The sequence below is a fragment of the Pseudomyrmex gracilis genome, unplaced genomic scaffold (assembly GCF_002006095.1).
Source record: "Pseudomyrmex gracilis isolate BER0280 unplaced genomic scaffold, ASM200609v1 scaffold_291, whole genome shotgun sequence".
In the NCBI taxonomy this organism is placed as follows: Eukaryota; Metazoa; Arthropoda; class Insecta; order Hymenoptera; family Formicidae; genus Pseudomyrmex; species Pseudomyrmex gracilis.
This window is the reverse complement of record NW_018020875.1, coordinates 41,880-63,186: the sequence shown is the minus strand read 5'-3', so window position 1 is coordinate 63,186 and position 21,307 is coordinate 41,880. Positions and strand designations below refer to the sequence as shown.

General features: G+C 37.5%; 3 protein-coding genes across 5 annotated transcripts; 2 read left to right on the top strand and 1 right to left on the bottom strand.

The window, feature by feature from the left end:
- Positions 1–29: 29 nt before the first annotated feature.
- On the top strand, positions 30–4,477 carry LOC109859811 (chromosome transmission fidelity protein 18 homolog). 2 transcript variants are annotated; one of them, XM_020438389.1, is made up of 13 exons: positions 30–93; positions 314–447; positions 524–609; positions 815–1,366; positions 1,461–1,614; positions 1,707–1,896; positions 1,973–2,388; positions 2,460–2,702; positions 2,793–3,133; positions 3,207–3,448; positions 3,523–3,785; positions 3,865–4,159; positions 4,249–4,477. In XM_020438389.1, the coding sequence occupies exons 3-13, from the start codon at positions 528–530 to the stop codon at positions 4,435–4,437; spliced, it is 2,967 nt and encodes a 988-aa protein (XP_020293978.1). In that variant the 5' UTR covers positions 30–93; positions 314–447; positions 524–527; the 3' UTR covers positions 4,438–4,477. The 2 variants fall into 2 exon arrangements, with proteins under 2 accessions (XP_020293978.1, XP_020293977.1); XM_020438388.1 differs by having other exon boundaries at positions 314–609.
- A 786-nt stretch (positions 4,478–5,263) lies between these two features.
- LOC109859798 (phospholipid phosphatase 6-like) lies at positions 5,264–8,210 on the top strand. The gene is made up of 4 exons (XM_020438364.1): positions 5,264–5,691; positions 5,809–5,943; positions 6,617–6,716; positions 6,785–8,210. Exons 1-4 carry the CDS (start codon positions 5,689–5,691, stop codon positions 7,168–7,170), a joined length of 624 nt encoding a protein of 207 aa, XP_020293953.1. The 5' UTR covers positions 5,264–5,688; the 3' UTR covers positions 7,171–8,210.
- LOC109859797 (alpha-tubulin N-acetyltransferase-like) lies at positions 7,952–20,581 on the bottom strand. Of its 2 annotated transcripts, none has more exons than XM_020438362.1 (8): positions 19,703–20,581; positions 15,819–15,968; positions 15,217–15,388; positions 13,144–13,285; positions 12,443–12,539; positions 12,257–12,344; positions 11,770–11,816; positions 7,952–9,849 (listed from the first exon to the last, which is right to left on the bottom strand). In XM_020438362.1, exons 1-8 carry the CDS (start codon positions 19,804–19,806, stop codon positions 9,561–9,563), a joined length of 1,089 nt encoding a protein of 362 aa, XP_020293951.1. In that variant the 5' UTR covers positions 19,807–20,581; the 3' UTR covers positions 7,952–9,560. The 2 variants fall into 2 exon arrangements, with proteins under 2 accessions (XP_020293951.1, XP_020293952.1); XM_020438363.1 differs by having other exon boundaries at positions 7,952–9,846.
- Between the last annotated feature and the right edge of the window lie 726 nt (positions 20,582–21,307).

The window sequence follows — 21,307 nt, the reverse complement described above, 5'->3', positions numbered from 1 at the left end:
CCACAGAGTAAATTTAAAAGATCATTTTTTTTTAGAGAGAGAGAGAGAGGCAACAGGCTGCTATCAGCAAGCTTCTTGGTATTGATTTTTTTGGTAATTTTCGGACTCTATCGTCGTCCGTCTATACATCAGCTTGCGCTATTTAAAAAGCTATTTTTTTTTTTTAACAAATTTAATCAATCAGAAACAAAGTGAGCCAATCTCAAATTTAATTAAAAAATGTAGATTTATCCAATCAGCTCGAAGTTTACTAAACTTGAGATTGGCTCGCTTTGCACTGATTGGTTGAATTCAAATGCAATTTTAATTGTAGAGGGCGATCTGAGCGCAAAAGTTTTAACAGTCAATCGATCGAGATATCTCTTCGATCTACGCGCATTTCCATGCGATCACGTGGAATGATAAAAGGCGGGAAGAAACGTCAGTGAACGTCACATAGAGTTACATGTATATTGAGATGTATAGAAATGCGAATTTTTTTGTTTAATCAATTTGTATATACTGTAGATTTTTGTTGAATTAGCACGATGGCTGATGAGTTTCCGGATCCGGATGAGGAATTTGATATTATTTATCAAGCGGATTATGAAGCTTTGAGGGAACTAGAAGGTAAATATGCAATGTATATATGCAAATAATTTCGTATATTTTTATGATATTCTGCATTACAAAGCACAACAAATTAACATCTCAGATATTTTGCTTAAAAATGCAAGATTTTAGTACTCTATCATTCCAAAATTTATGTTAGTTATTTTTATACACGTATTTTATTGGACAAATTATAATTTTTTGTTCATTTATTTCTGTGAAGCTGAATCTAGCGAGATAAGACCATTGTCACAACCTGGTACTACATATCAGGCAGCAAACAAAAATAAGTGTCAAACAGAAACCTCCTCTGCTATTACTTGTAACAAAGTTACCAACAACAGTGTACTTAATACAAAACATACCAATGAAGAAGTACATGATAATATAGTCAACAATAGTAGTAAAAAATGGAATCATAAAGCAGTATTCAGTGACAGTACACCTAGCTGCAGTAAAACACAAAGTTCTGAAAGATTGTATGTTGACAGTATACCCAGTACTAGCAAAGGACAGACTCATGAAGCTTTATTTGGTGACAGTACACCTAGCTGCAGTAAAACACAAAGTTCTGAAAGATCGTATGTTGACAGTATACCCAGTACTAGCAAAGGACAGACTTATGAAGCTTTATTTGGTGACAGTACACCTAGCTACAGTAAAACATCAAGTTCTCAAAACTTATCTGGTGACAGTACGTCGGATACTAAGAAAAAGCGAAGTTATCAAGAATTGCTTGCTGACATCTCTGCCATTTTAGATAAAAATATCTCAGGTATGATGATGAAGTGATAATTGCAAGTTTAATACACACATATATATATATAATATGCATATATATATTTTATTAAAAAATTAAATTTTCTTAGACAATGTTGATATTGTGGAAGAACCAAAAGAAAAGAAACTTCGATGGAGTCAACCAAAAGACATAATTGAAACGATAGTGAATGCAAGACAGTTACAATTACAATTAAGTGAACATAATGGTCCTGGTACACTAAAAACAAATTATAACCAAAAGTGAGTAAATTAATAAAGATAATACAGTCTGCACACACATTACAATCTGTGCAAATTATAGATTTATATCTTTTATTGTTTAATGAGTGCAGCAAGAAAAATTCCATCTCTCTGCGAGTTCCACCGTGGAATTTTGTAGCAGTTACGAGATCGTATGATTCTCAACGTTTATACATCAGAGTCAGAAATCTAAAAAACAATGTGAAAGAGTCTACTAAAAAGCCAATTGCCAATCTACTTTCTGTGCCTTATAGACAGCTAAAAGCTCAAGCTGAGGAAATTGTACGTTTCTCTCGTTATCATTAAAGTGTTTATTATGCTTTTGTATTGCAGTGTATTAAACGTAACTGCATTACAGATGACAAGAAAAAACACGTTGTTGGAACAGCCAGCGTCAAATGTAAGTGATAAAGTTAATGATGAGTTGTGGGTTGATAAATATCGACCTCAGTCGTACTTGGAACTGCTCTCGGACGAAACGGTTAACAGACAACTCCTGCATTGGCTCAAGCTTTGGGATAAAATAGTATTTAATCGAACTGTCGTACAACCAAAGAGAAAACAGCAATCTGTATTCGGCAAAAAGAAAAATATCGATGACGAAACGGACATCGAAGAAGTGGACGGTAAAGGATATCCGATAAAAAGGATAGTGTTGCTTAGTGGACCTCCTGGATTGGGGAAAACCACTCTGGCACATATAGCAGCCAAACATGCCGGCTACAATGTTGTAGAGATCAACGCGAGTGACGAAAGAACTCCAGATGCGTTTAGGTAAGATACATATAAAACTTACACAATCTTTATCTTCTAATATACTCGACAATTTCGTATTTTTATTTCAGAAACATTCTGCTTGCATCCACAGAAATGAAATCTGTAATGGGCGCTGATCCCCGACCGAATTGTTTGATCTTTGACGAGATTGATGGCGCGCCGGCCGCATCCATCGAGCTTCTGTTGAAATTCGTACACGGCAAACTGATGCCGAAGAATAAAAAGGGAAAAAAACAAACGGAAAAAACATCGGACGGTTGCGCGCGTCCTATTGTATGCATTTGTAACGAACCGTATGCTCCAACGTTAAGGTATTTTTTTTTTTTTTTTTTTTTTACTGAAATTAGTTGAAAAGTATAACAGTAATTCTGGAATTAAAAATAAACGTTTTAACTTTGTAGAACGTTACGAGCAACCGCTGTAATAATTCCAGTACCGGAAGTGAGTCCTCTAAGATTAGCCGAACGTTTGATGGATATAGCGAGAAAAGAGAAGTTGAACGTGGATTTCAACGATCTTGTAAAAATTGCGGAGAGATCCGGCTGCGATGTACGGGCGTGCGTGGGCGCGTTACAGTACATGGGCAGCACCAATTTAAAGGACAATGTGTCTCTAGGTCTGAAGGACACTCGCAAGAATTTGTTTGACCTGTGGAAAAATATCTTGACAGTTCCTGTGAACGCGGCAGGAGTCGTTGCTGTTCCCGAAAGAATTCAAAATATTCTGAAAACAGTTCAAAATGGTAATTTCGCGAAATTAACTTTCTTTCTACGTATATTCTAATCAATATATATTGCTTTTTTTTTTTTTTTAAGGTGAAACGGAGAAATTGGTGCAAGGAATATTTCATAATTATCCGGAAATTTGCGACCGAAAGATCGACAGTGTATCTACATCTCTGGATTGGTTTCAATTTTACGATTTAATAATGTCGCTTGTCATGCGCAAGCAAGTCTGGTTGCTCATGCCTTACACGAATTATGGATTTGTCGCGTGGCATCTGCACCTTGCACGAACGCAAAAAGTGAAATTGTCCTATCCTAGTGTTATCAACGAAGTAAGTATTATGAGACATTTTTTTAAAAATTAACAAGCTTTTCGAAGGTTATTACAACGTTATCTTTCTTACAGGTAACGCAGAAAGCAGCAAAAAACGAAGGTATTATAACAGCAGTGCGAAAAGTGTGCGGACGTGATGCCTTTACCTTAACGACGGATATCATTTGTTTTCTACCGGATCTCCTGTCGCCCAAATTGCGTACAGTTCCATCTCATTTGTATTTACCGAAAGAGAAGGCTGATCTCGCCAGAATAGTGAATGTGATGGTCGAGTTTGGACTGTCGTTCGTACAAGAGAAGAATTCTCAAGGAGGATACGTCTATAATTTAGATCCGTATGTTGTATACAACAACGAAAATTCAGAAATTACTCACGTGCTGCTTAGAATATATATATATTATGTCTGTTCTCAGTAATATTGTTGAAGTTGGTGTTCTTCCCGACTGCAACGCGCATCGAAATCTCCCGTACGCGGTACAGCAAATAATCGCGCAGGAGTTAGAGGTCGAACGTTTAAAGCGTGCGAGCATGTTAACGGGACTCGGTATTTCTTTAAACACTAATTCAGAGAAGTCATCCAAAGCCGCGGAAAACAATAAAAGTAATAAATCTCCCAACGCAAATAACGAAACGTCTGAGAAACAGCAAACGTCTGACAAACAATCTGGCAAAAGCAAATCGGGAAAAAATTCTTCGTTGAAAGAAGCAGTAAGTCTTACATAGTGGTTTTTGTTTGTGTTTATATATATTTACTGTATCACATCAATCTCTTTATATTTAACACTGATTATTTTCAGATATACAAGGACTTCTTCGGAAATGTAATTACAAAACAAAGGGAAAATGTTCAAAATCGTATTTCTCCAAAATCACAAAGAAATTCGATAATTCAGAATATTTTGACAAAACACGGAGTATGGTACAAATATAAAGAAGGTTGCAACAATGCTGTTCGCCGAAAAGTGTTTATGGAAAAGCTCATGTAAAGCGATTTATTTTTATTATAATTCATCTGTATTGATATTAAGTGATACTACACTAGAAATTGTATATTAGTGTTATAAATATATGTTTTTATATCTTTAATATATATATATATATATATATATATATCGTAATCACGTGACCGAAGTCTGTAACACCGCCGCGGTCGCGCGGCCGAGGTCAGTGACCCCACCGCAGTCGCGCGACCGAGGTCAATGACCCCTCCCCCTCTCCCAAGGTCGCGCAGCCGAGGTCAGTGACCCCCCCCCCCCACAGAGGTCGCGCGGCCGAGGTCCGACCGAGATCTAACCGGTCAAAATGTAAACTCAATCTGTCAGGATGTGAACAGAACCGTACGTTATGGATAATCATATCCACGTTTACATATAGTGCATGCACCAACAAGTCGCTCGTGGACGTGGCTGTAGTTGCTCATGTGCACCCATGGACATAGTGTTTAACTTACAGGTCGGAAAAGCTATTACAGTTTTTTCTGGCTTTTGCTCCTCTTGTGAAGGGGCGTGCGCCATATAAGCAAAGAAGAAGGAGAATATTACAGTTTGTTATATGGCCCTGGTCGCTTTCAGTCTTCTCTCTGATAAAACTACGCTACATGCTTATTGGTTCAAATGGTCTTATATTTGCCTTTTAAACGCTGCCATAAAACGGAGCCATTGCTCCGATACCAATTCACCTCCGGATCCCCACGCCTGTAGGGATGTTAATTCTACATACATCAACACTACTACCAACACTCGAAATTACTCCAGAAAGCTAAAACACCCAAGGAAAATACATAGAATGGCGTATGGACTAGCTGTAACCGGTCCGCTGAGCCAGTATTGCACCAAATGATCTTATATTGTATATGTAGCTAAATGCGATTTTGTGTGCGATGGTCTTTACTGGCAGTAAGCGATGTCATTGAGAGTTTGAGAGATTAGATTAAAGTTGCGTTTCGGGTACGCGTTATCAGCGTTATTTTATCATATATTACTAAGTTTATCGGTCATTGGATATAAAATAAAAAACACTGCATGAACAGTGCGAGAAGTTCAGCTAAAGAGAACAGGTCTTACGTATGTAATCAGTAAATCAGTAGCTCACAGTTATGTTTGAGTTTGATACAAAGTTTTCAAGATTGTGCTTATCACAACAAATATAAAAATAAAAAACGCCTACTGTTAGTTATTAACGATAAAGTGACTTTACACAGTTTTCTATCAACTTATTTGATTAATAGCAAAGCGACTATGGTATGTATACTATTTATAATTTAAAAAGCTACTTCATTTTCCTGCTTAGTTTTTTTTTATATAAATATATATTATATAGTTTTTTTTTATATAAACTTTTTAAATTTTTACTTAAAGGAAAAGAAAAGAGAAGTACCATCTTTTATGAGGAAATGTTTAGCAGTCGATGCTTATTTAACCGATGTTATTGCCAAATGGGCAGAACAGTCTTCATATTTGAAGCAATTGAAAATATATCACAAAGTCTTGTGGGTAAGAATAATTACCTATTTATTTCTCTTACTGAGTAAATAAAGTATGAATGACATGCCATTGAAATCTCAACAGATTTATGTACAACATTTATATATCATATGCAGGGTGTCTGGAAAATCTGCCAATACTTCGGGAAGTGATTGGGGATCCAAAAAGAAGGAAAAAAGGTATATAAACATAAGTCCGGAAATAAGTCGTTTCCGAGTTATAGCCACTTTTATGTTTAAAGATCGTAATTTTTTTTCATAATCATAATTTAGTTTATTATGTTTTAACATAAATAACTGTTGTGTTTTGACGTAAATAACTTCATTTTGGACTATTCTGATAGAAGAAGAACCTGCATTCGTGCTGAAAGTGATCATGTTAAACATCATATCCGATTCAAATACCTGTTTATGTTCAAAATGACTATTTATGTTAAAACACAATAAAATAAATTATGATTATGAGAAAAATTACAATTTTTAAACATAAAGGTGGCTATAACTCGGAAACGATTTATTTTCGAATCTATGTTTATAGAACTTTTTTTTCTTCTTTTTGGATCCTTAATCTAACTTCTCGAAGTATTAGCAGCATTTTTCCGGACACCCTGTATAACAGTGTGATATTTCAAATGTATTACTCATGTTTATTTTTACTTATACATGTAATTATTATTTCGCAGATATCATCTCATGCCATAGTATGGTTAATGACTAACCTTGCTTTGATTTGGATCATTGCCAATCCAAATTTATATCAGATGCAAGTTAATCTTATGTTAGGTAAATTTTGGATGAAACTGACATTGTCACACATTTGACTTTTATGTTAAAAAAAATTATTATTTTAGGACTGATACTTGACATTATTGTAATTGCTGTATTGAAAGCATTAACAAGAAGAAGGCGACCTTCAACTAACAACAGTCTCTCCTCTAAGAAAGATTCTTTCCCATCAGGACATTCGGCACGTGCAGCTTTTGTAGTATATTTCTTCATCAATCTTTGGCCAGTGCACATGATATGTGTACCTTCCTTGTTAGCATGGTCCTTTTCAGTATGCTTTTCTGCTCTTATAAGCAGAAGCCATCACATATTTGATGTTGCAGCAGGAGTGGTTGTTGGTATTTTTGAAGGTTTGCTCATGGGTTATTTATATTTAGATCAAGAAACTTGTACAAAATTTATTTGGTGGATTACTGATGAGAAACTATCCGGACCCGATTATGATGTTTGAACATTGATTTGAATTTTTTGTGTTAAAACTTTTAATAGAAATTAAGAGGTGTATATTGATAAAGGAAGAGGCGCAAAAATAACGTGTAATATAGATAAAACTTATTATAAATTACGAAATGTAAAATATTTTAATATATTTAAGTATTTTTATGAAACATGTATATTTTCTTTTGCACCTTCGTTTATGCGCACATAAAACTATGGCAGTTTCGATGACAGTGTGTTTTGGAAGTAACAACTAATTTTGTGTTTATTTTTGGTGTCTTTTGTTTTTAATTATAAGCATGTTGTACATAACTTTTTAAATGGTATATAAAACTCTTGTGTGTGAAATAGTGGGGGAATGTCCAATTTTTTTGATTTCAAACTTGTATAACTTTGCATAATTAATTACATATTCTTGTTAATAACAATGTGTGTAAATCACACATCGTGAATTGTCGATAGTAATCCACTTCTCTTACCAATTTTCTTCAACTATACGTAGTCCTTGTAATCTTTGCAGAATGTCCCTTTATTTGGATTATACATTCTGAAATATCGATGAGTATCTTGATGTTTACACCGATGCATGATAGATATATATGTATATATATATATATATAGATGTGCGCTTGATACGTTTTCTTGTGTGAACAGTTGTCGATAAATGTAACTATTTGCTAACGTATTAGAGCCTTATGTCTATTCTACCTACACTGTGCAGTACGTATCTCTTTTTCTAATTATCATGCATTTCTAGGATGGTTTTTTGCGCGCAAGCCGTGTTGATTTTTTTGTTCGCATTACGCGTGCATGTAATACATTCTAATAAATATGAATTAGTCGTTACTTTCAAGGCAAAATACTGCGGGAAATACTGCAGGTTTTTCACATTTCTTTCCTATCATTAAAACATAAATAAATAAATAACATATTATTAATTTAAGTTTGAAGAAATATACAAGTGTGCTCTAAGAATTAACAAAAAATTGTATATGCATAAAATAAAGCGTATTTTATTACGCGCGCGCGTGTGCTCTGTTCTCCATTTATAAACAAAAAGCCTATAGTGTTTAATTAAAATTATTTTGATAATACAAATATATATATATATCCGATGGAAAAATGCAAAAGAAGATCTCTTGGATAAATTTATACACTTTGTTTATACATTTTTTTTTAAATGTATTTTTTTGCCTAACTCTACGTTTTTCTACAAGTCTACACTTGATAAACAAATCCACGGTAACTATTGTCTCAATCTCGCCACAAAAATTATAAAACTTTGGTTTGTCACATGTGGAGGTCCCTTCATAACAGGATTTACCTAAACCTATTTACTGCGAATATACGCAGTATCGTTATACATGTATACGTAGCAGTGATAATATTTCATATATAGTCATTACAGTTTATTCGACTTGTCTTCTATTATTTTGATACGTACTTATTAATTTACTCCTCTTGTGAAAACGAATTTGACATGATACAACAAGACTTCGAAAGAGCAAGAGCTATTGATAATCTTGGACACAGATTAATAAATCATAAAAACTATGATTCGAACTAGAAGACGTTTCGATCTTTAATTTTTTATCATCTTCGACCGCTTATATAAATTATTATATACGATTCTGGGAATCACAAGTTGTTATGCTCTATTGATTATCATTTAGGACTGTCAGCTATGCTCTTTCGAGAAATTATAATTGTTGATTCTGAATCTGAACGCTTTTATACGTAATTGTGTGAATTTTCTTTTATCGTCGAAATTAAAAAGTGTTAAACATTTTCTGAATTTCCTTTTCATAGAAAAGCTTTTTTTCGAATTTGTTTATATTCTTTTCTATATTTGTTTATATTCTCTTTTTATATCCATTTTTTTAACACTCTCTCTCCTATTTCTCTTATATATTTGTTTCTTACTCTTTCGTGATATACATACATCATTAAACGACATACATCATTCTTTGAAAATAAGTAAAAGAATGATGTTAATAACATCAGCAAGCTAAAATTAATATAGAAAACATTCTGTTTTTCTAATTTTTTTTTTTTTGTTAAGTAAACTTTTGCGCGTTTCTATTGATATATATTTTGTCGTAATTTATGAAATAAAAAAAAATGCATAACATTCTCGTTTATAAGTCAACTTATCTATATCGTAGATATATAATTTGCGCGTTGGTTGAAGATCGTTCGCGGATCGCACAATGTTTTATTAATCTCTCTTTCGAGTTGCAATTATATTTCTCTTTCTCCTTAGATCTATTTTAAATAAAAAAAAAAAAAAAACTCGAGTTATTCACACGAGAGAATGAGCGTTGACTCAGGTTGGTCCGATCTTTTTTAAAACGTGGTAATTACGAAGAGGAAAGAAGACAATTATGTGTTAGCTGGATCGCTTCACCACAAAGGCGAGTGATAAAATTTGAGATCCAGGTGTCCGTGTTGATTGGTGCCGGTGGTCACTTCCTGACCGCACGACGGCGACGGCTTCACGTTCTTCTCCGCTTTTTCCGCTTCCAGCAGGATAGGTACGAACGACTTTGTCTGATTGTCCGGTACGACCGGCGTCGGGACGGTATTCATCTCGACGCTGCGCTGCTTCTGTTCCTCCTCGGAGTAGAGGCTCAAGGAACGCGGTCGTTCCAGCTTCAGCGGCGGCGACGCGTCGCTGCTACTGTCGACGCTGCTGAAAAATCAACTTGCCCAGTCAGTTGACGCGACAGCTGACGTGCAAGCAAGCTGACAGCAACATGCAATTACATGTCCATCTCAATTGTGAGTTCACACGAATCCGTTGCAACCGAACTCTTCAGAGAAGATGACGAGAGTTCTCGCAATACTTACGCAAAAACAAAACAACATTTCAAGAAAAATAATAGAAAAATCCTGCAAATGACGCAATTTGGAAACAAAATTCGTACATAGAAATAAATAATAATGTATATGAAAGTTTATTTTGTGGAAAAGATATGCATGCTAACACACACACACACACTAAAACGTTAGGAAATCGCACGCAGCTTCTTATGAAAACACACACTGTTACGAGAAAAATAGCAACTAAATATAAAACGCTGTAAAAAAAGACGCTTGAGCACAAATTAAAAAATCAGCACAAATAAAATTTTTGTTACTTTTGTTCGAATATATCAAGTAGTTAAAAATTCGATTTTCGACATTAACCCGAACAAAAGTGTATCATACATCTTAATTCTCAATCTCTAATCAAGATCTCTCTTCAATTTCGCAGGTCTTCGCGCTCAAAAAAAACAAAAGTAAACATAATTACGTTGCATCACACAAATCAGCAAAAGGCAAATCTTTATTAACTCAGGTGTAAGTGCAACTTATTACAAAGAAACTTATAAACTGATAATTTACACGTTAAATAAATATAATGTACACATTTATGCTCGCGTAAATTGTATATAAATACTTACAAAATTATAAAAATACGTATAAATACATTCTATGTTCTCTCTACTCCGACGTTAAAAAAAAAAAAAAACATTCGGTATTTTGCGATGTTACACTATCCTCTTATTTATGTTGATCAAATTCATATTTACAGATTACGAATGTAACAAATATCTGTGATAAAAGAGATGCGTCCCCCCTTCTCTCTTATTACACACATATATATATATATTTACTAAATCTAAAATAATATTAACAATATTTTCTAAGTTTGATTGCTATTTACACTTTTCATTTACAATAGAAATTGTCGCAACGACGCGCTGACACTCCTAGTTTAAATTTGCGCGGAAAATAGGATTTGGATGACCGAGACGATCCGGGAATATTTAACGCTCGCCTAGATATGCCTTGGCAAGAGATAGTGCGCTTATTCAGTGTAAAAATAGTGTTTCGGCAAGCTGTCCCGGCAACATGAGCATCACGCGAAATCTCACGTTTAATCAATCATCTGATTTAATAAATTTTGTTTTAAACATTGCGATTGTAAAAACCAAAAAATTAAATATTAGTCAACAATCACACACGCGATGCATTATCACAACAAATTGTGCGAAGCATTTCGGATTATTCGCTTTTGGAATATGTTGAACGCTCTTTTTTTTTAGCGGGATTAATCGAAGCATCAGCGGTGATCGTTAAAACGATATTTGCTTACGGTGCGAGAAACGCAAAAATAAATTATACATTATGCTGAAAGTTCTATCAATGTTTTCTCATTTACAAATTTCATTATTTAAAACAAAAACAATTCGCTATATCTACAACAGATAATTCTTTACGACTAAAACTCTTCACAGTCTCAAAAATTGAAGATTTCATTGCACAAATTTGCGAGAGAGTTCAGCCTTTCAAGATCACCAGTCAGGTACAGTAGTCTCTCTCTTTATGATTTAATCTACGGAGTAAAAATATGTGTGAGGGAGAAATAACTTATTCGGAACCGATTTATAAGAGAGAGAGAGAGAGAGAGACTACTGTACGTGGTACTACACGTAACAACATTCTTTGAGCGCTACACCGTCGTCGCATACAAAAATTTTCAACTAAGCATTTAACAAAAAAAAAAAGAAATTAGGAAACAGACGGTTTGATGGAACTCAACGACCAGTGCGTAAATTTTACTCACCCGGTACGCTCGGCAGATTGACCAAGCATCGCTGTATTATGGATTATCTAGAAGAAAGCGTCAATATTGATGATTAGTCACGCTTTGTGTTACGTTGAAAGAAAAATATTAAAAGCCTGAGAGAGAGATAGAAAGAAACAATTGAAATCGCGCGATTAGTCGCCAAGTCTGCGCTAACATTAGACAAAGAAGCAAAGAAGAGAAAACTTTGTGCGTAATTATTAACATAATTTACCGATTACTTTTTATAGTCTATCATTAAAACCTTTAAACTTTTTATCTTATATATTTAAAACAACGTTTAGTAACATTATTTTGTAGATGCAACAGTTTTATGTGCTTCTCTTCCATGATACATTTTTTAAGATATATAACATAAATTTTTATACACAGAGACATAACGACTACAAGATGCTCGCGTTAGAATAAACAATGAAACATCGAATGGAAGATTTTCTCTCTAGCGGCACTACGTTGTCGTACTCACGTTTGCCATGGAACAGGGCGGTCGTGCCGCGGCGTATCTACCGAACGAGCTACGCGAGACGGACGTTACGTAGGGAACTCCATTGAGACTGAAAAGCGAAATTTTATATTTTTTTTTTATTTGTAACGAACTTACGCATCTGTCATCGTCTCGCAATCGCGCAGTCGGCCAACAACGCACACCTACCTAGCGCCATTTCTCCCGTTATTGTTACCCGAAGTTCCGTCTTCTAGACCCATTCTGGGAGGTAGACTATATCTGTTGCTTCTCACACTTCGAGTTTCTGCGAAAAACAGTGCAACAGATGAGAATCTAATTACGCAAATTGTCGCGAAAGTCTTGAAGCGCGAGTCAGGTGAGAAAAATCATCACATAATATTTAACAATAATAATGATCGTTAAACATCCGTCGCTTAAACATCCCATTGCCACTTGTTTTCTTCCAAAATTGCATTATATCTGTTTTATATTTAACGATCCATTTTCTGGTCGACAAAACGTTCAGGGACATGAATTTCTCGAGAGATACACGCGCGTCCCTCAAATTGGAGCAGGCCGTGTATAATCAGCATAAATGCGATTCAAGCAGGCTACTCGACATCTAGGGACAAGCTTGATCGATCGACATGACCGAAGCGCATAAATCGTCCTCAGCGCGCGACATTGGCCGCGATTTTGAGCTTACCCGCGTGAGTACCACCGATTTAGGACGCGAAACTCAACGCGAGTGACTCGTTCCGTAGGGCGGTTCGACCTTCGGAACAAGATCGACACACAATGTCTGGCCTTGTGTATAATAAGGCACTGAAGACCGGCAAAATGAGCTCGTGATGCCGCATCGCACGAGAGCGACAGTATACGCGTATAAAAGAAGTAAAACTACGTACCGTCGTCAAAGAATCCCTCGAACACAACGAATTTGTTATTCTGCGGAATGATTTTTGAGAGTCCGTAATGTTTGCGTAAAAAAGCTAAGAACTTTTCCGACGGCCGATCGATCGCCAATTTCACCGGCTTGATGTTCTCCTCCTGCAAATTAAAACCACCATTTTATTAGCAATAAAATAAAATACTCAAGTATATAAACATATGATAGAAAAACTTGTCGAGCAATTGATCGCGTTTAGACGTACGATCGAGTTTCCGATGTTATACTTGTTTCGCGCATAAAAACAAGATTAGGAGAAAACGCGGCGATCGGTGTGTGTGTGTGTGCGTGTGTGTGTGTATGCGGCAAAATCGGCGAACCGCAAATGCCGAAACAAAGTGAACGAGTTCAGTCACCTTGCGAGTTACCTGCGAGCGTAATACGCTCGCTCGCCTCTATGTAAATGACCTTTTGTCACGCGTCTATTTAAGATCGGTCACGTTTTACGCGCGATATCTCGAACTCGAGTCGCGAGAAAGTTACGGCGGCCGCGAAACAGTTCGTTGTACACAGACGTAAAATTACGTCTGTGATCCGAGATAAAAGACCGCGGCGGCGTCTCTTACAACGTGTTTTTTTTTTTTCTGACGTAAAACTCGGCGTTATTATTTCGAAACAATGTGAGACGGCGCGTCACAATCGAAAGAACAGTTTTCGTTACACACCTTGACGAACTTGAGAATTAGAAAGTATTGTACGTACATATTATTTTCCGCGATGTGTTTTCTAATAACATAAAAGAGAGATAACAATTTTATGAAAATTTTATCTACGGCGCTCTTCTAAAGACAAAATTTTATACGATTTCTCTTTACTACAAGAGAAAAGTTTCACGTGAAACTAGTGAAGATATTTTCGTCGAGTTTAAAATATACGAAATACTTTCTATATTGCGCGAATAAATTTTATATTCTAGATGCACGACTTTTTATGCGCAAAAGAATTAAAAAAAAAAAAAAAATATCATGTCTCTCTTCGTTACACTCCTGTGCACCTGTTCTCACGTGACATTGATTCCAGGGTTTTGAGTTCTCGAGCGTAACGAAAAGCGGCTTACTGCGAATTCTCAGTTTTCCTTTTCGCTTATGCATTTCACGTTTTGCTCCGAGAAACATGTACGAGTTGTTTCTCGCAAACATCTGTGTCTTTTATTAAAATTATTCTGTTTTACAAAAATTCTAATTTTACAACAATTATTTCTCTTCACACACACACTGTAATAAAACAAATTGTGTGACACACTCGCGACGATTAGGACCAGATCACATTGAAGAACAGTTCGTACGACGCATATTGTACGTGTATAAATGTACTTTGCATGTTGTGTGCGCGCAGAGAATTATTAATGTTCTGTTTACTTTAAGTAGTCGTGCGATAAGAGTGATAACATTGAAGTATCGTGATATAACTCCACCAATATGCTTATATTGCATTCCCACGGAATATTCCACGCAATTTTTGAGCAGAATTTTGAGCGAAATGTTCAAGATGCTTTTCGTTTTTCGCTACGTAACAAGATTGCGCGGTACACAACCGTATCTTTCGTTTTGCACTGAGGAGCACTCATACCTATAACTATACATCGTGACCGAGCACGATGCCTTCTGCTCCCGTGCAGGAAGTAATTATTTCTTGTACTGGCGCATCAAGATTTGTCTTCGTGCGAGGGAGTCCGTATATTGTAGTGGAAACTTACATGCACGCACACACACACACGCACACATACACACTTTCTCTCTCTCTCTCTCTCTCTTCATGTGAGAACAACACGTTTCACGCGGACTTATTAACATATAATTATCGAGAAAACTATTCTATTAATTGAGTCAGCTTCTTTCAGCAAATATAAACAACCTTGAAACAATGTAAAAAACATATAAATTATATAAAAAAGTATAATCGAGGTAAACTACATTTTTTACACTTGACTGCTGAATCTCATTTTTATTGTCCCCTGACAGTATTTAAAGTTGATCTAGATCAAGATAAACAGATACATATGTGTTGACATGTTACTTATTAATTAACTTACAGATAACATGTGTTGATAAAGGATGTTGCCTAGGCCCATACGTTGCCGCGTCTCGTGTATGTAGAAGTCCAGAATACATCTCGCCTGCAGCTGATAATGATCTCCCGTCTCGTCGAAAAGAAATAAGTTTTTCGAACCCGTCTTTAATAAACCCACCACGCTGCCCAGACCGCTGCGAAATCAAACAACACACGACAGCGTCATTTTACACAGATGATTCATCGATCTCTCGATCTTTACGAGACATGATCGAAGGACGTATAAAGTTGTACGTCGTTTAATGATTCGTCATGCTAACGCGTAATATCTACGCGTAAGATTTGACGCGTAACTCGTGCCGTTTTTGTCAAGTTCCCAAAGCGATTGTAAAAGTTTCAATAATTCATCTTTTCAAAGCGACGTAAAAGGAATCGCAAAACTCGTGTTATATAATCACATCGCGTTTCGATATTTTCAGTCCGAACAACAATTCTAATTCAATCGGTGCAGAAAAACTCGACGTAAAAGTAGAACAGTTTTAATCCTATTAAACATAAGTCATTGTTTACATTGTTAACGGATATATATTGTATCTCAGAGTCACTTGTGCGTGTGACGCTTACTTGTTCGCTTCGTTATCTACGAGCAAGTAAACCATGTGATCCGTATCTCGAAGCTTAAGGGCGCTGGTGATGGGCTTGTTGAGTCCTTGGGCTTTCGCCGACGCCTCGCCCATGTCGTCCAATATTCTGCTCAATTGTCTCTGATATTCGCTGCAAAACAAAAGAAGCAAAATCAAAAAAATATTAGTGATAAATATTAAATTAAATAACGATATTGAGAATTTTTATTTCTCTAATTGTCTCGCAAGACAATTCTCGGCCGCCGATTTTTCAGATGACATCACACGTATTATCTTGAAATAAACGCGAACGAAAAAATAATAAGTATCTCGATCGAGCATCTAGATTGCTGTTTCTCTGTGTCTACGTAGATAGGTAGGTAGGTAAGTTTGCGGTTTATCGTTGAAACGGCGCGAAACAGGCTGCACGTTCCACTTTTCTCGCTTCGTTTTCACATTTTGTGCTACGCGCGCATCATTCTCTCATAAATCTATGCTAATTAATTTCGAACGGTACATTAACTCGATGATTCTATAGCGAATATTCAGGACGAAACGCACGGTTATTTGTAAGAACCAAGTATCTATTCGAACAGCACAACGTGACGAACAACAGAACGAGAAATGTAAATTTACCAAATAAAAAGTTCGAAACAAACGCCCACAATAAACTCAGACAATATCGCGATGTACTGATCTCTTGGTTCTTTCTTTATGCGCGCAATAAAAAATCTAACCAGTTTTTTTAATTTTGAATACTAATTTTCCACACACAGCGTATCTAATTATTACAATAAATCGGAATGTGAAAGTGATTTGTATAATGGCATTATTGTTTATAATCAGTTCATAAGAGTACAGCTTTATAGTCAAGCTAGTAAAACGAAATAGTTTAGTTTTTCTCATTTTTATACTCTCATGACCTGTATAATAAAACAAAGCAACGAGCGATATTACTATCCAATCAATCTTCGATGTTCCATAGTGATAGGTTGCACATTTTGCGAAATCACATGGTATAGTGGAAAATTATACTATCGCGGATGCAATTACTCGCACCGCTCTAATAAGAATGTACAAAATAATGGCGCGGGGAGAAAAAGGTGATCTCATGCGAACACATTATTCAGTTACAAGCGGTGACCTAATTTGGCGAGGTTTGGGCACGAGCCAATCGCCTACTTCGTTGATATGGATCGAGTTTAATTTATTCCATCGATAGCGCGTCTTTTCTTACGCTGTCATTACGCTGCAGGCGCAAAGTATGATTGATTGCTTTACGATGACGAGCGAGAGTAATTCGCCGCGTTTGTGGGGAAAGCTGCATTGTGGGAAGCTAATCTCCCGGCACAACGTGAAGTCTCGCGGGAGTGTATCTTGCGCAAGATAATTCACTTAAAATTCCGACGATCGGATTTTTAATAAAAAATTTTTTTTTATTAATTACGACGAATTTTTTTTCCCTCTCGAGTAAAATTGATCTTTGTCGTCTTTTTCTGTTTCTCATATTTTGCTACGCACTTTTGTTTTAACACGTCGTACTTATATGCTTCGGCTTAACGTGCTGAAACCAATTAACAAGTTCGTGCGAGAATCTAAGATCGACGGATTATTTCCGTTATAAAGCACTAATTAAAAAGGCATTACGAGCTGCTCGAGATTGCGGCAAGTCGCTCGCGCGCCTACTGCTGGCGTAACGAGCGATTTGCCGGCGCACACGCGCAATCATTGCGTCAACTCAGTTCCCGCCAAGGAGGACAGGCGAAGACCGGAGACAGGGTTTTCCGCATAATAACGGGGGTAACGAGGGACAAACAACCTCTCTCGCTCGCGCGCGGCGATGAAAAAGAACCACTTCTCTGCCATTTCGTCATAGACTTCCGCGAGAGCGTCGCGAGTCACTGCCTAGGAATTCGATGGCGAGTTCTTGCGAGTATAAACCGAGTTCACGGAACCGAGTTACAATCTCGCGGCAACAGAAACTCCCGTCCGACTTACGGCTGAAAAATCACGATCATCCATTTCGCGTTTTATCGAGTTTCTTTCGTGACAAGTTGTCTTTCTCGTCGGAGTATTTTGTTTTATTTAAATCCCCGAACTCTCTCCGCATCTTTCACCTGAAAGGATTATCGCGTTAATACTATGAAATCAAATAAAACGGCGAATCAGTTAAAAACAAACGTCACTAAGTCTTGTCTTGAAAAAATCGTTTACGTCGCGTGATGTTTAATCGCTTATTAAACGAATGACATAATTCCTTAATCGCGACTTAAATGAACGGGATGGGCATGAAATTGCAACATTCCTTGCGGTTTCTTAACTGACGACTTTCAATCAGCTGAATAGACGGCCGTTCCGCATTCCGCGGTAGTTAGCAACGGTGGCAGATCTGACAATATCCAATGTCTTCTAGTTCGAAGATCAATTGGATGAAAATAGAATAATGTTACACTTTGGTGATGATCTATTTTTAATGTCTCGTTTGTAAGATATCGCATAGACAATTGATGAGCGTCTACATTGACACATTAATTATCAGACATTTTACGATTCACTAGTACTGACGTATAAGGCGAGACTTCGGCGTTGTTTGACATGTAGCGCGTCTGTAAATCGGTGGCTGACGCATCGCATACAAAATATTACACGAGGCGTAAAGAAACGCGCGTGTCTCGAATTGCGCAAACGTACGTGAAAATTTGATATATACAATATGTGCTCGAAAATTCGGACGATTGTTGTTTGTCACCAATAAAATCTAAACAAACAAATGTGTTACACAGGTAAAACTTTGCCCATAATTTTACACAACACGCCAACTATTTCACATCGATAGCAAATGTTGTCACAAAGAATTTTAAACTAGTAATAATTGATGATGTTTATCGCAATTATTAATATTACATTACTCGCGAATCAATCACGTCGTCGTGTAACGGAGTAATGTTGTAATAACAGGTCGGTTGATGATGATATCAAAATTGTTATCAACGACGATATCCCTATCTCCTATCGGGACATTACGCGAAATCTGAAATTAAAACCTGAATGACTAATTTGCAAAGTCATTAATGTACAGTGAAAGTTTCCTGTCTCTGTGTGTACATGTTCATTATTACAAGCACCGACGTAACCTTGGCGATTAATGGCCGATACTACACAATACTTTCTCTCCCTCTCCTTCACCGTCTCTCCTTGTTTTTTTGACACACACATCGTCGCACTCATTTTTTTTGTGTTCTTTTCTTAGAAATAAAAATTCGCGATTTGCTTGCAGAAAAATTCTAAAACATTATTATAATTTCTGAGAGAGTGAGAAAGAGAAAGAGAACAAAATATATAATACAAAGATGTAACATATTTTTTACTCCTTATTTTTATGTAAAATTTTACGTGACACGATACATGTGTAAAGATCGTTTTCAAGACTGATGACTTTTGAAGGAAACATTTCCTGAAACAATCGGCTACGTACACATACGACAAGTCGTGCGTAACATGTGCGTCTCTGAAAGAAAACAAATTCCAAAACATGCAAAATTATGCTGCGTAATAAACGTTACGTAATGACGATGTGACCAAGTATTATTTCACAAAAGTTGTATCTGTGCGCGTATTAATTTAATAATATACACGTGCGTGTATATTAAAAATCACATGGATATTTGTGTGTGTTCATAAATTTTTACACGCACAAACATCCTAGAGACATGTGCGCGAGATCAAAACGTGATGAACACATCAGGAAGAGAGACGATGAGGTTACTTGACACCTTCGAGAACGCGCACGCGACTACGCGATGAATTTTGATCTAAAAATGGATATTGCGCAGCCCGATTAAATCATTCCGGAGAGAGAATCGTACGAAAGTGGTACGTGCTTACTTTAACTCGCGTCGATCACCCTTGAAGTCTTCCGGCACCAGGTTGTGCGTGACCTTGTTGATCTTCCTGGGCAAGAGTTTATTTACGTTGAACTTGAACTCCATCTCGAGCTCTCGATGATCGTTTTACTGTGTTCGGAACGTATGCGTTTTCCTTGTCACCGTCGTCGTCGTCGTCGTCGTCGTCGTCGTTGTCGTTGTCGTCGTCGTTACGTTTCGCGCGCGTCGACTCGTCTCGGTGGATGGCCGAGAGACTGTTTTTTCGACCCTGCGCGTCTACCCGATGGATGGGGCAACGACGGCTCGCCTTGAATATGGCCGTTGTCCGCGCACCCTTTCGCGGCAACTTCACTCGGCGTTCTTGGCTGTCACGTGAACATCGATCGTTTTGCGCTGTCTTTCTCTTTCCGTCCTTGTTTCTCTCTGTCTCTCTCTCTCTCTCTCTCTTCTTTCGACTCCTGTCGAGCGAGCTCCTGTCACTGACGCAGAATCTTACTCGGATACTATATCGAATTGACACCTTCGCGCGACACCTCTGCCTGTGTGTCACGTGGGTGCCAAGCACACCGACACTGCTATTATTTATCTTGTTTTCTCTCTGTCGTCCTTTTACTCTCTCTCTCTCTCTCTCTATTGCTCCGAACTTTTGTCGGCACCACTACTCGTCATTACTTTACTAACCCCCTTTCCTTCGTGCGAGACGATCACTCTTCTCTCTCTCGTTTTAACTTTTCCCTCGCCGAAAGAGACATTCGCACACCCGACCGAACGCGAGAGAGAACACGACAGAGAAGGCTCGCCGAGAGCGCTCCGCGAAAGAATCGATCGCTCCCTGCAAATTGCGTTCGCTTCACGGCTCACGGCCGTCGACTGATAGCCATCGCCGCCGCCGCTCGCGAGCCGGAACACGAGGATGCCTCCTCCGCGTCCCTCCTTCGCGGGAGAGCAGACGAGAGGTGACGCGAACGCGCTTTCGAAACGCCGCTCGCGACTACGCTCCGCGTGATGAAGCTCGTGAACAACGCGGACCATTTGACAGACGTTTGACAACGGACTTGCAGGATGAACCGTATGATGATGACAAGCGCGTCGGAAGAAGAAGAGTCAAAAAAGATTTCCCGATGAGATCATATTGACATTTCGGAGCCGACGCCGCAATTTTTAACGTCGTTTGAGCATCTCACCTGGTGTGATAAAAATGTCAGCCACCACGCGTCAGTCTCCGCAATGCCGAAGCGGTGCATACAGAACGCGCGTTCAATTTTTCCTGCAAAAGCCGCGTCGAAGCGCGCGCGCGCGCGCGCACATCGCCGCAGGATCCGTATTTGGATATTGTACAAGTGACGTCAGAAGGTCCGGAGCGCAATTGCCAATGGGGGGAACCAACCTAACCCATATCGAGTGAAGTGCGTCGCATATTTTCCTCTTCCACAAATCCAGAAAAAAATATAAATATTTATAAATGAATCTTACGCACAGAATTATTGCGCGTATATAAAAAAGTTTTGTATGTGTGTTAAAAATTTTTATAATAGAAATGTATCGCAGAATAGAGCACTACCTGTACAATAGGTGCGTGTTTTAACCGAATTCTAGAAACAATTGG

Excerpts from the sequence above, each read along its gene's own strand:
- LOC109859811 (XM_020438389.1), top strand. The coding sequence starts at position 528 with ATGGCTGATGAGTTTCCGGATCCGGATGAGGAATTTGATATTATTTAT. Across the intron at positions 610-814 it reads AGCTTTGAGGGAACTAGAAG|CTGAATCTAGCGAGATAAGA; the intron begins GTAAATATGCAA and ends ATTTCTGTGAAG. Across the intron at positions 4,160-4,248 it reads ATTCTTCGTTGAAAGAAGCA|ATATACAAGGACTTCTTCGG; the intron begins GTAAGTCTTACA and ends GATTATTTTCAG.
- LOC109859798 (XM_020438364.1), top strand. Across the intron at positions 5,944-6,616 it reads TATATCACAAAGTCTTGTGG|ATATCATCTCATGCCATAGT; the intron begins GTAAGAATAATT and ends ATTATTTCGCAG. Across the intron at positions 6,717-6,784 it reads GCAAGTTAATCTTATGTTAG|GACTGATACTTGACATTATT; the intron begins GTAAATTTTGGA and ends TTATTATTTTAG.
- LOC109859797 (XM_020438362.1), bottom strand. The coding sequence starts at position 19,806 with ATGGAGTTCAAGTTCAACGTAAATAAACTCTTGCCCAGGAAGATCAAC. Across the intron at positions 15,969-19,702 it reads GGTGATCGACGCGAGTTAAA|CGAATATCAGAGACAATTGA; the intron begins GTAAGCACGTAC and ends TTTGTTTTGCAG. Across the intron at positions 9,850-11,769 it reads CAATCTGCCGAGCGTACCGG|CAGCGTCGACAGTAGCAGCG; the intron begins GTGAGTAAAATT and ends TTGATTTTTCAG.